Source organism: Rhinolophus hipposideros (assembly GCF_964194185.1).
Source record: "Rhinolophus hipposideros genome assembly, chromosome: 14".
In the NCBI taxonomy this organism is placed as follows: Eukaryota; Metazoa; Chordata; class Mammalia; order Chiroptera; family Rhinolophidae; genus Rhinolophus; species Rhinolophus hipposideros.
In genome coordinates this window covers 34,599,811-34,614,194 of record NC_138060.1, presented here as the reverse complement: position 1 = coordinate 34,614,194, position 14,384 = coordinate 34,599,811, and the positions used below count along the sequence as shown (strand labels likewise).

General features: G+C 35.8%; 1 protein-coding gene across 2 annotated transcripts in view; it reads right to left on the bottom strand.

Annotated features, from left to right (window-relative positions):
- Positions 1 to 1,230: 1,230 nt before the first annotated feature.
- Positions 1,231 to 14,384, bottom strand: part of TOPBP1 (DNA topoisomerase II binding protein 1) — a 47,236-nt gene continuing 34,082 nt past the window's right edge. For both annotated transcript variants that reach the window (XM_081072934.1, XM_081072935.1), the window contains 9 exons: positions 14,111 to 14,303; positions 12,378 to 12,598; positions 11,387 to 11,553; positions 11,036 to 11,147; positions 8,094 to 8,257; positions 6,926 to 7,063; positions 5,579 to 5,668; positions 5,228 to 5,389; positions 1,231 to 2,559 (listed from right to left, as the gene is read on the bottom strand). In XM_081072934.1, coding sequence (XP_080929060.1) covers positions 2,416 to 2,559; positions 5,228 to 5,389; positions 5,579 to 5,668; positions 6,926 to 7,063; positions 8,094 to 8,257; positions 11,036 to 11,147; positions 11,387 to 11,553; positions 12,378 to 12,598; positions 14,111 to 14,303 — 1,391 coding nt within the window. In that variant the 3' untranslated portion in view covers positions 1,231 to 2,415. The remainder of the gene's footprint in view (positions 2,560 to 5,227; positions 5,390 to 5,578; positions 5,669 to 6,925; positions 7,064 to 8,093; positions 8,258 to 11,035; positions 11,148 to 11,386; positions 11,554 to 12,377; positions 12,599 to 14,110; positions 14,304 to 14,384) is intronic.

Genomic DNA, 14,384 nt, shown 5'->3' with positions numbered 1-14,384 from the left:
TTACGAACCTTTGCACTACGACTATATTAGCCTGCTCGGGCTGCCATAAAATAGCAGACTGGCTGGCTTAAACGGAAGTTTCTCAGTTCTGGAGGCGAGAGGCAATCTTAAGATCAGGTCCCGGCTGGGTGGTTTCTGGTGCAGCGTCTCTTCCTGACTTGTAGCTAGTGCTTCCTGGGCCTTCACGTGGCTTCTCCTTCCCTCTGTGCACACGTACTCCTGGTCTCTTCTCACAAGGCCACCAGTCCTACCGAATTAGGGCTCCACACGTGACCTCATTTAACCTGAATTACCTCCTTAATGGCCCTGCCTCCAGAGTCACACTGGGGGTTAAGACTTCAACATATGAATTTGGAGAGGGGGGACAAAATTCAGTTCATAACACTCTAAATACTGAGTAGAACCGTGTTGTGTCTGCACTGAGGATCCTGCCTCTAGCTCTGAGACTATGTGGTCTAGGTGGTTTGCTTCTGAATCCCAGCCCCACCTTACATATTGAATTAAGTGTTTTTGAGGTCAGAATAATGCACAAGGAAATTCGTGGAGGAATCTAAGGTGCTAATTTAAGTGTCACAGATTGAAATACGGTAGCAACCCTGAGGAACTAGGTATTAGAATAATCAAGGAAAGTTTTTCTTTTCCTTTTAAATGAGAACTACCTATATTTGGAATGATTTGCATGTAGGAAGACCTTGCTCACATTAGGTCATTTACAGACTAAGTTAAAGCCAGAGTTGAAATGGTTTATATAGGATGTGGACAGATTCTGGAGAGTCCGGAGGAGAAATTGAGATCTGGAGCATCAAACTTGTAAATTATGTCTCTAAGACCTGAACTGGGAAAATAGTTCATAATTTTGATAGAAAAGGATAAATTAGGTAATTTTATCTGGGGTAGAGAGAAAAAAGATCAACACAGTAAGTTGTAAAGAGTGGTAACTACTTCAGAGAATTTCTAATTGGTGAAATTCTGGGTAAACTTACTGCAAATGACTTATGAAATGACCTAAGCTGACATAAAATGGCTGTGATAAAATCCGGCCTGTGAGGTATTTCTTTGGGGGAGGGACGGGGGTAGTTTCTGTGACAATGCTACCTATTTGGCAGTGCAGGAATGTGTTGTCCTAAGCTGTGAGTTAGCTCAAAGCTTTGAGGGGCCAATTCTCCTGAAGGGCAGGGACAACCTCTACTCCATTTAGAGGAAAAGCTGATAAAAACTTCAAGTTTTTTTGTGTGTCTAAGTTAAGAATTTCAACCCTTTATTGTCTGAGTTTGCCTTTCAAAGAATCATTAGGAATTGAATAGTTACATAAAAATTACAGTCCTGATTCTAATACAAGGTTTTTATTAATCCAGTAGAACAGTATTCTAAATAAAAAAACATGAGAAACATAACTAGCAATTTTTTTTTTCCCCACCCTTCTTCTGCCTCCCCCCACCCCCTCACCCCACTCCAGTTCAAGGCGTTGTTTCTCAGTCTAGTTGTGTAGGACACAGCTCCCTGGCCCATGCTGGCTGCCAGCCATTCACACTGGCCACTGGCTGCTCCTGGCAGCACATGGTTGCTCATGCCGACCTCCGGCTGCTCAAAGCAGCCCAGCTCCAGGGAGAGTCATGTTCACAGTCTTAGCTGTAGAGGGCACAGCTTACTGGCCTATGTAGGAATCGAACCTGCGACCTCGGTGTTAGGAGATTGGCGCTCCAACCACCAGAGCCACCTGGCCAGCCCTGCAATTTGCTTTTTAAGCTAAGTTTTACGAATATTTTATTGCTTCAAAAAGAGAATGAATGCCAGGGTACTTTTCTTTTTAAAAACTTACCTATTTTAACAACTAATATGAGTCACTACTTTTATTCTTTATTGTCTTTATTTTCCAAGTCTGGCGCCCAAACTTGGCAAACATCATGGAGATTTCTACATACATATACATATTTACACCCATATTTAAATTTAAAGCCTTAGTTTCTCATTAAACCTTGTGCTCAGGCTCCCGCTAAAAAGAGGTAAAATGGTGAGAAGATAAAAATCAGGGAAAACACAAATAAATCCCAATTGACAACTTCCTTGTTATGAATTAAAGCAGACATTTCAAGGCAAAATCCATCACCTTGCTAATAAAACTTCCACTAAGCTACAGCCTCAGATATTTATAAGAAAATAAATAAAACTCCCCTTACACACTTCAATGTGGTTTAATGACAAGCTAGCTGAGGAGTTCAGATAACTATCCATTCAGAAACAGGTAATATTTCAGTTGTTAAAATTTCAGGTGTTAAAAACTAACTTCAAACAGGTTCACTGTTATACTCTGATGCTAAATTCTTCAGGTACTGGTCTCTAAATTACCATACAAATCCATTCAGGCTTTTAATTTAAAAAAACATTTACTGTTTGGTAACTAAAGAGCAGATAGGATTAGTGTACTCTAGATCGTTTGATTTTATTGTTCTCTGTAGAAGCTTTCCTCTTTTGTGATAATCCAGGCCCAGGTTCCTTATTATTTTGAAGAAATGAAACAGCTTCTGGTAGACAGTAATTTTCTACTCGAGGAGGGGTTTCCTATGAAAGGGGGAAAAAAAAACCAACATTATTCATTTTTTCCTCAGATTTAAAACTGTTCAATGATTGGGTAATAGATCACTCTGCTTTTTGACCACAGAAATTTAAAAAAGAAAATGTATAATCATTCCTAGGTTCTTGCAAAGAAAACATTTGTCTTTCAAGATACGCTATTTAGCACGTGTCACATTTAGAGACAGTCCCTGCTTGACAATCACTGCTTGACAATCTCACCTGTTACTGAGCTGATAGTTTAGGCAAAGTGGGGCTAGCTAAGACCTTAATAATGGTTTTTATCTGTAAAATATGGGTTAAATACAAAATGTGGAAAACATGGATAAAAGTATGTGACATACTTAATGTAAGTTTTTGAAGTTTTACTTGACCTTTACAATAAACACGAGAAGTACTTTTTATTTCTATTTTACAGATTAAAAAAGGTTAAATAACACACTCAGTGTTTCATAACTAGCCAGGTGGCAAAGCCAAAATTCATACACTTCTCTATTTGACTTCAAAACCCTTTTCTCACAATCAGATTCCAACATAAAAGGGCCTCTGCTCCCCACCCCCATAAGTATAATAAAACTTACACATAAGACCTCAGATAACCAAAACAATCTTGAGAAAGACCCCACCACCCAACAAAACTGGAGGCATCACACGTCTTGACTTCAAACTCTATTACAAAGTTATAGTAATCAAAACAGTATGGTACTGGCATAAAAGACAAACAGATCACTGGAACAGAAGAGACCCAGAAATAAACCCACACATATACAATGGGGGAAAGGATAGTCTGTTCAATAAATGGTGCTGGGAAAACTGGACAGATATATGCAAAATAACAAAAATTGGATGACTATCTTACAACATATACAAAAATTAACTCAAAAATTAAGACCTGAAACCACAAGACTCCTAGAAGAAAATATAGGTATAAGTTTCTTGACATCAGTCTTGGCAATGATTTTTTTTGATTTGACACCAAAAGCAAAGACAATAAAAGCAAAAATAAACAAGTGAGACTAGATCAAACTAGAAAGTTTCTGCACAGCAAAGGAAACAATCAACAAAATGAAAAGGCAATGTACTGAATGGCAGAAAGTATTTGCAAATCACATATCTGATAAGCGTCTAAATAGCCAATATATATACAGAAATCATACAATTCAACAGCAAAAAAAACCAAACTGATTAAAAAATGGGCAGAGGCTCTGAACAGACATTTTCCAAAGAAAATATACAGATGGCCAGCAAGTACATGAAAAAGTTCTCAACATCACTAATCAGCAGGGAAATGCAAATCAAAACCACCATGAAGTATCACGTTACAACTGTTAGAATAGCTAGCATCAACAATATAAGAAATAGTGAGTATTGGCAAGGATGTGGAGAAGAGAGAACGCTTGTGCACTGTTGGTGGGGATGTAAACTGGTACGGTCACTGTGGAAAACAGTATGGAGGTTCCTCAAAAAATTAAAAATAGAACTACCATTGATCCAGCAATTTCACTTCTGGGTATTTATCCAAAGGAAACAAAAGCACTAATTTGAAAAGGTATCTGCATCCAATGGTCACTGCAGCATTATTACCAACAGCCAAGACATGGAAACCACCTGGGTGTCCATCCATGGATGAATGGATAAAGAGAATGTGACACACACAGGAATATATTTCAGCCATGAAAAAGAAGGAAATCTTGCCATTTACAACACGGATAAATCTTTAGGGCATTATCCTAATATGACAACATAGATTTTGAAGGCATTGTCCTAAGTGAAATAAATCAGAGAAAGGCAAATACTGTATGAGCTCATGTACCTGTGGAATCTAAAAAAAAGAAAAGACCAAAACAAATTTCAAAACAATAGGTACAGAGAACAAACTGGTGGTTGCGGGAGGCGGGGGGGAAGGGTGAGGGTCGTGAAGAGGTACAAACTTCCAGTTATAAAATACGTAAATCTTGGAGATATAAAGTACAGCATAATTTATAGTTAATGATGCTGTGTGGTATATTTGAACATTGCTAAGACAATAAATCTTACAAGTTCTCAACTTATCCTTTAGGCAGATCAGAAGACTCCTCCCTCACGCAAGTAAAACAATTCGAGAAACACACAAAGATATGAATCTAGGAAAAGGGTCTCCAATAACTCGTCTATCCAGATTTCACGCAGCCCCAAACTGACAAGACGGAACCATTTATGTGCTCAAAATTCCAATCAGCTTTTTATCACCTAATTCTAATCATGAGCAGAAAGCCAAGAATTACCAGATATCTGATAAATTCCTCTGACACTTACCTTAGTGTCTAACACAGGTATTTACTGTATATCAATGCAAAAGGTCAAAAAAACTAAAGAACCCTTGGGTAAATGTTTCTCCTAGATTCCTGGAATCAATTTCTGCTTTCTTTATATTCCAACACCTAAAAGAACCCTTTTAGTGGTACCTAGATTTTTATACCTAGCTCATATTTAACTTCCAAGCTAAATGTTTACCTATGTGTTCATTATTATAAAAAACAATAAAAAGGGGTTAAATAGAGAACAGGAAACTAACATTCTATTAATAACAAGCTGAGGGTTTTGCTGTGCAGTTACTTCTCTATGAATATAAGCAGATCTCTGGTAATGAGGAGGTCAAGGGCAAAATCTCACAAACCTGCATAAGATAATCAGCAATGTATTCTGTTTTCAAACAGTACACATTCTGGGCAGCAGCTTCTGCTATATTAAGTCCGGAATCATCTGGTTTCAGTTTATTAAAGTCAGAAAAGAGATGTGTGGCTTCTTTAAATAAAGATACAGAATGACCAGGTAGCACCTAATGAAAAAACAAGAAGCACCACAATCTATCAGTGTCCCAAAGTAATTCAACTGTACAACCTGTACTTAAGGATTACCATCTCACTTAAGGATTACCATTTGGTACAGAAAATCAAGAACCACTCATAGCAATCTTGATTAGAAAATAATTATGTAAAACACTGAGTAAGCTGATTTCACTACAAACCTTCGCTCCTCCTGACTGAAGAAGGCGCTTAAATCCTGCTTCTCGGGACTGATCAACATGTAATATGACCTTCCACCCGCTAAATGCACCCTACGAATGAAAAGGTAATCAGTGTTGAAATTATTTGGAAAATAAATGACAGAATAATACAGGTAATATTTTATCTGTAGACATAATTTATGTCAATGAATAATCCTATTAACCTTTACTTTTGCCATAGTGGTAACTGTGTCTGGTCAGAATACTGTGAAACATATAGCCATGGTGTCTGACACACAGTATGCCATCAATAAATACTTGAAGAATGAAGGAAAATAATTTAATGATTAGGTAACATTACACAAAGCAACTTGACTTTTGTCTTTTCTAGTATTTTCATTTTTATAATTAGTCAAGAGTAGAGCCTAAAGCACAATTTCTTAGGTTAGATGACTCCTCCATTGTATTTCTCTTGAAAATTTTTGCTTATTTGAAATATACAGAATTACTCTAAAAGAAAGAGAATCAAGGTTAACAAGGATTGGAGACAGCAGAAAACTGAGAATACAATAAAAAGATTATTTAACTTAGGCATTCTTAACCTTTTCAAGCCATGGACTCCTTTCTGTCTGGTGAAAACTATGGACCTGTTCTCTAAATAATTTTAAAAAATAATACTAGCTTTATTTTGTAATTTTCATACCATATGAATAATGTATTTTAAGTGTTCAAAATAAAGTATAAAGGATTACAAAGGAAACAATTTTACTAAAAATTATCAAATTATTTACAAAATTGTGACATAATAGATGTGCTTCTATATTAATGCATTAAATTAAAACTAGTGGTGAATCAAACAACTACTATAATTTTAAGTAGTGATGAACATAAACAGTATTTCAAGATACTTGCAATTATAATGCAAAGAAAAATACCTGACCTCTTTTGCTACTATTAATAGTGTTGTGATTTGCTGCCTAGACTTAAAGGAAATAACTTTTGAGTTTAGTAAAAATAAGGATGTATTTTTTCCCACCATCTAAAGTACACAGCTTCCCTGAATTTAATATATAAACTCCTTTGGACCCCAAGTTAAGTACTAAATACCCCTGAAGCTAGATGTTGAAAAGAAATACACATTTTTCATATGAATTATTTTTAATATATATAAGATTACTGTTGATCACAATTAGAAAAATTAGGAATTAACATTAAGCTCAATTTAAAATGCCCAAATTAAGTGTATTAATCAAGGGACAAAAGACAAACAGAAGCATTATTTTATCAAGCAGTCTTAAAAAAAAAATCTGGAATAGTCATGACATTGAACGCCTTTTATACTACCTACATAATTACATATGTTAATACCTCAACAATGCCCGATTCTTGTCTTTGCTGGATTTTTTTTCTCCATCTCATTGCTGCAAGTGCTAGTCTTCGCTGCTGTACATTGATTCCAGTCAAAACATCAAGTATGGAACTACTTCCCCATTCATAGTCTTCTTCCTAGAGAATTAGTCCAATAAACTTTTGAGTTCCTACAATATGTCCTCGAGGAATACACAATCGAATAAGAATTAAAAATTATGCATTCACTTGTTATAAGTACAGGGAGTACTAGGTAAGCATCAGTTTATGAGTATGGAGGAAATGCAGATTAATTTGGCTTCAAGTGAGAACCAAGTACAGTGGTACCTTGTTTTTCAAATGTAATCCGTTCCGGAAGACTGTTCGAGTTCTGAAACGTTCGAAAACCGAGGCAGTTTCCCCATAGAAAGTAATGCAAAATGGATTAATCGGTTCCAGACCTTTAAAATCAACCCCTAAAACTACAAATTTAGCATGAATTTTACTATCTAATGATACCATAGATCCATAAAATTTACAGTGTTCGTAAACCTAAATGTCTGTCAACGGAGAAGTTTGAAAACCAAGGTTCCACTGTGTATTTGGCTTTTAATTAGAAATTTTTAAAAAACTGTATACATTTCTAAGAAAATACAGATAGATAGCTAAACCATAGCAATTGATAATATTTAAATTATTGGGCTTTACCCACTGTAAGAAGAACTTCACAGAGGACATGGTCTCAGAGGAGTTATATTTTAACAGCTTGGTACCTGTCTGTGGAAGAGATTTCTAAGGGATCTTGATTGAAAACTTCAAAATCTACACGATAGATACAACTGTGATGATCACTTAACAACCAAAATAGTTCAAGTAGTAAGTTTAATATTTAATGGGCTCACAGTAAAGAGAAAAGCCTACAGTGAGATCATCTTAATATTTTATAATGTTATTTCAATTAAAAAATCCCCATATTCAAATTAAATAGAACTGATGTAACTAGGAATCTGGATCTATAAGCTCTAAATTTTTTTGTTTTGTTAATGTGGACCTTATACAATGAGTATAATCTAACTAGTCATATTTAGTTATTTCAGTTACACGAATGGTCAGTGTATGTGCTGGAATCAATCATTAAGATGTTTACTTTTAAAGAAAAATGACCTTCTGTATTAATTTGAATACACACCGGCACGAAGCACCCAGCAGTCCTGCAGGCTTCGAGGTAGGAGCGATGAAGCACCCACTTCCCAGCTGCCACTGAGGCTAAATACTTCTCATTTCGAAGGGGATGTCCCACAACAATGTGTGTACAGTTGGGATCAAAGCACTGCTTCTCTATCACTAACCCACCTGAAGTAGAGAAAAATTGGTAGTGCTTTATCGATTCTTAACTTTTTCCTAGGAAAAATATATCTTAACTTTGCACAGAAATTATTTATAAAACGTATCAGATAAACCAAAAAACATTGATGACAATTATTTTACTTTACATATTTTTTTTATTAAACAGTATTTATTATGAAAATTTAAAATACAAAAGTCGATAAAATAAAATAAACCCCTATATACTAGACAACTAGGTCTGAAATTATCTGGACAACTAGGTTCTAAAATTATCAAAATTTTTCCATCCTTATTTAGATCTCTCCCCCTCTTTTTACTTCACTAGTTTAAACCAAATTCCAGACATCATGTTACTTTACCCCTATGTATTTAGTATGCATCTCTGAGATACATGGAAATTTTCTTATTCAGCCACAATGCCATTATCAGATCTAAAATAATTAACAAAAATTCTTTGCTGTATCAATACTAAATCCTTTTTCAAATTTTCCTGTTTGTCTGCACTTGGCTTATTACAATTAAGATATTAAAAAAAAACCCATACAAATAAGGGCCACATACTGCACTTGGTTGTCATTTTTCTTAGGTCTCTCTCAACTACCTTAGCAATTTTCAAGCACTGAGTATGGGTAACCAGAGAGATTGAAGTAAAAAGGGGGCATCTACAGAATAAAGTAGAAGAAAAGTTTTTGTGGGTGTAAATAAGGTCAGCCGACCAACAGAGAAGCTTGGGAAGAAAACACACTAAGTAAACAGAGACAGAGCAGCGGGTGGGAGCTGAAACCTCTTCTCAGATTTATATGTATGAAGTCTGACTTTGGAAGAAAAAAGAAGGTGCACATAAATATAAGCTGATGTGAAGCAGAATTGTATCAAGGACTTTCTAAGCCTTTAACAGAACATTTGAACTCCTGTTTTAGAGATGATGCTAATAATAATAGCAGCAATATTTTCTAAGCACTTATACAAAGCGAGGGACTAATGAAAGTGCTCAAGATTAACTAATCCTCACAGCTTTATGAAGGTCAATTACTATTATCTGCAATTTACACATGAGGACACAGGTAGAATAAGTCACCCAGGATCACAGAGGTGACAAAAGAACAAAGTAAAAATTCCATATTAATATAATAGCAACAATAGCAACATCTAATTCTATGTAATAAATTTATTCTGTGACCCAGATAACATAATAGGCTGACTTATGTATGTAAGTTCTTCATTTACAAAGTGAAGGGCCTTTTTGCGTTCTATAATCAAAAACCCTTTAGTCACAGACTCCCAATTCCAGCACAATCTATACTTAAGTGCCCCTGTTCTCTGTCCTTTTCCAGATAATTCTCTGCTAATTGCTACTACTCTTGCCCAGAGTTCACAGAGATGGAACCATCTAAGGAGACAGACACTTGAGTGTTCCATTTTGGTGAGCTCTGGGTAGAGTAGCAATTCTGACTTATAATTCCGTCTAATTTATTAGGCAACTGGGAAACAAAATGTTCTACCTGAATAAAGTTTCCAAGAAACACAGCTTCTCAAGTGTACAACTGTATTTGACAGAAATCTTAAAAAAAACAAAACATATTCATGGTTCTCCATATCCTTAAATGGACAGCAGTAAATAACATATAATCTCTTGATGACCCAGGGCCACTATTAAAATAGCCATTATTTCTTAATGTTTTCCCTATGTCAAGCTGTCAGATTAAGTTCTCTTGCTATAATTTTCCTAACCCTATAAAGCTCCTTTGTCCAATAGAGTAGCCACTAGCCACATGTGGCTATCAAACACCTGAAGTACAGCTAGTCCAAATTTGAGAGGTGCAATAAGTGAAAAATATATCCCAGATTTCAAATATGTAATACGAAGAAAAGGCAAAACATCTCACTGATGTTTTATATTGATTACATGTTGAATATAATATTTTGTGTACACTACCATGTTTCCCAGAAAATAAGACCTAGCCGGACAATCAGCTCTAAAGCATTTTTTGGAGCAAAAATCAATATAAGACCGGGTCTTATATATTATATATATATATATATATATAAAGTAAAATAAGACTAGATTATATTATAGTTATATTATCCCAGTCTTATAGGAAAATAAGACTGAGTCTTATATTAATTTTTTCTCCAAAAGTCACATTAGAGCTGATTGTCCAGCTTGGTCTTATTTTCGGGGAAACACAGTACTAGGCTGAATAAAATGTGTTTAAAGTTAATATCACCTGTTTCTTTTTACTTTTTAAAATGTGGCTACTAGAATGTTTAAAATTACATGTGTGGCTCATGTTCTATTTCTACTGGAGAGTGGTGCTATACAGCACCAGGTTCCCTTTCTAGTATGTTGCTTCTAGAATGAAGTCTGATTGAAAACTCCACAACTAGTGGAGTAATCACAATGTTACATGAGGAGGAGCTTCTCTCTGGATATTATCAAACCTTCACCTTCATTAAAATGTGGTTTTACTTATACTGTAAGTCTACAATTTCATCGATTTGGTCCAAGGTTTCATCAATGAACAAATGTTCAAAGCCAAGTACAAAAGATTCTTTAACCTTAATGGTTGGTTTCAATTTAAATCTTTCAATCCTATGACCCAGTGACTTTAGATTTAGATTAGAATTTTAAAAGTTCTAATGCTGACTCATTGTATAGTCTTAGACAAGTTACCCATCTTTTTTGTTTCAATTTCTATACCTTACAAAAGATATCAACTACATTTGACTTCCAAATAAGTTTACTATATGGAACATTCTTGACTAAAGTAAAAATACTTGTACCTAGTTTTTCAATCAGATGACAATAATCAATACGTTCTTGAGGATTCAGAGATGACAACTGAAATACGTATTGTTTTTTTAAGTCTTCATGAGTCTCCTCCATTGTTATAATCTGGAATGGAAGAATTTTATTTTAGAAAAAATTAACATTAAGAAAAGTTATTAGGTATATAGTTCTTTTAGAGTAACATTTTACTTAATCTTCTGAGTTATCAAATATGGAAATAATACAATGCAAAGAAATGCAGTTTTCCACATTTGATGAACCCCTGATATTGATATCAACAAATTCTGGATGCAGCACAACAGGAATATCCCAAAACCGTATCACTACACTAAGGATAAACAAACCTTTTCTCGAGGGTGTGGAGCCACAGGTGGGTTGGCTAAGGGGAAGGCAATACTGGGGGCCTGCGGCGTAGGGATCAGGTGGCTGTCTTTTATTGGAGTTTCCAGTTCTTCAGAGGTCAGGTGTTTTGGTGCTTCAGTCACATGCGTGGTCCCAGCATCACAGACAGCTGAGGGCAATAAAATGCTGCAGTGTGATAGTATCTAAACATGACTAAGAACAAATTCTGGGAAATATGCTCATCTGTCTTAACCAAGATGAAATTCAATGAAATTCTAGAATGTAAAAACTACATGCAAAAGAAGTAGCCTATTTCTAGAGCTTATACATAAATGCAATTAACTAACATTAAAAGGGCAATTGGTGTTATCTGTGGTCTTCTCCCACCCTTTCTTGAAATAACCAAGGCACATCAGTAAAATGTATCAAAATTTGTCAAATGAAAAGCAATATTATACTTGGAGAAAATAACAGGCAGAGATAGTGCAAAGAAATAATCATGTGATGTCACGGGGGGGATGACAGATGACCAAAAATGAGAGACATTAAACATTTTGTTTTTAGGGTAAAGCCCAAGGAAGAAAAATATAGGGGAATTCAGAAAGGAATGCATACAAATCCAAAGAACAACTGTGGAGGTGTGTGCTGGGTAGAATTTAGAAGATTTAAATAAAAATAAAATGATTGTGGAAAAAAAAAGTGCAAAAAAGACTACAATGAAAGAAATAATGGTGAAAATCATATCTGGAAAAAAATGCCCGATCCTAAATTTCCAAATTTAAAAATCAAAATATATTTTTCAATTTACTTATGATACATTACCTCAACTTATAATTATTTTTCTGAGTCTTAAGTTTAAACCCAAATCAGAAATATCTAGTAAGGTTTTTGTTTGCATGTATAATTCAGAGAACCACAGTGTGCTTAGCTGTTATTTTAAAGAGGTCAACATGTACTTCATATAAACAAGTAAACAGATTTCTTTCTCATTACCCTGTTCAGCAATTTTTGCATCATGGAAAGGCTCCTGGAAAGGAGAATCCTCCAATTTTTTATAGTCAACTTGAAGTTCAGAATATTGTGTGGGACAACTAGGCCACTGCAAATTGCTGGCAAGCCTTGCTCTCTCCTCTCTGGCTGTAGGGTCATCCCAAATGATCTGTTCATTTTGGGAGGGCTCTGTGTTGATATCAGGTACTGTTTGACGAGACTGCCTAAGGAATAAAAGGGACAATTTTAATAAACAGATAGCCATAACAAGATTCACACTCCTACATTCCTAAAATTAGACTGTAAATTCATAAAGCATGTTTTGTTTCGTTTTTAAAACTTTATTTCAAGTGTGTTATTCCAGGACTCATCAGCTCCAAGTAGTTGTTTCAATCTAGTTGTGGAGGGCACAGCTCACAGTGGCCCATGTGGGGATCGAACTGGCAATCTTGTTAAGAGCACCAGGCTCTAACCAACTGAGCTGACTGGCCGCCCTGTAAAGCATGTTTTGTGGTATAATTGTAACAATTCCACTGGAGAGTAAATAGAATTCCAGTTATTTTCTTTCAATGTATATACTGAGTCTTTCAGTGTGTATATGTATATAATCTTACTGATGATACCACCTAAGAGTTCATTTGCCTCAAAAACAAGGAAGACAGTCTTTTATTCTTACAATATTTACTCATACTTGGCACAAGATTTAAGCTCTCCATAATGATAAAACATGACCTGAGGTATATTAACAAAAGCCACTTTTACTCAGTACTCAGATAGAATTAGCCTCATTAAATATACAGTTAGCGTAAGATAAATGCATAGCTCAATTAATCAATTCAAGGTGTAAATCCGTGATGCTCATCATATTAGAGATTTTTCTATCAGGAAAAAAATGAAGTAATGCTACCAAACTTAAACCACATCACACTAAGATCTGCACGCACCTTTCCTGAAAGATAAATTTGTAGACAATATAAAATGCATGTAGTTCCAGTAAGAAATAACTGTTTAAATCACATCTCACTGCCTGGTATGGAAAAAACCTCCATGTCTGTTTTCTGCCCCCAATTAAGAATTCTAAAACTGCTTGGAACAAGGGAGGGAAGACGGAAAAGAAAGGAAATATCTGAATGTAATATATATAGTTTGGGCTAAGTAATTAGGTCCAGTAGTATAAATCTTTTACTGGTTTTGATATTCTAAACTTGTGCTTTACTGATTAAAAAAAAAGGTAGAGTCAGCAGGATGGCTCAGTTGGTTAGAGCACGAGCTCTTAGCAACAGGGTTGCTGGTTCGATTCCCACATGGGCCAGTGGGAATTTGATTCCCACCCTCCACAACTAGAATAAAACGAGCTGCTGGTGAGCTGCCGGAGGGGTGGCCTGATGGCTCAGTTGGTTAGAGCGCGAGTTCTGAACAAGGTTGTAGGTTTAATTCCGGCATGAGATGGTGGGCTGCGCCCCTGCAACTAAAACTGAAAACGGCAACTGGACTTGGAGCTGAGCTGCGCCCTCCACAACTAGATTGAAGGACAATGACTTGACTTGGAGCTGATGGGTACTGGAAATACACACTGTTCTCTAATATTCCCCAACAAAAAAAATTTTTTTTTAAAAAAAGGCAAAATTAGGCTTAACTCTCATAGAACTGAGTCATCAGGTACCTATAGAAGGAGCTACCTTTCCAAGTCATCTAGTTACTCCTTTCTGCCACCACGATGAGTGACAGGTTTGTACCTCAGTGCCTCTAGGACTCTACTTCTCCCACTGCGGGCAGAACGAGTGCTGTCAGGGGTTGAAGAAGCACTGTTACAACCACTTCTTGAAAGGGAAGTCCTCTGCCCTTGCGGTTTCACTATTGATGTTGCAGACATTATCTCCTGCAGCTGCTTTTGGAAATTCTCTCTCATCTCCAAGGTCTGTGTCAGAACTTGAAACAAACACGAGCATACCAATCAAGGCACATTTCTCTTTTTTATCACCTCTTATTCACATTAACTATTTTGCCTAA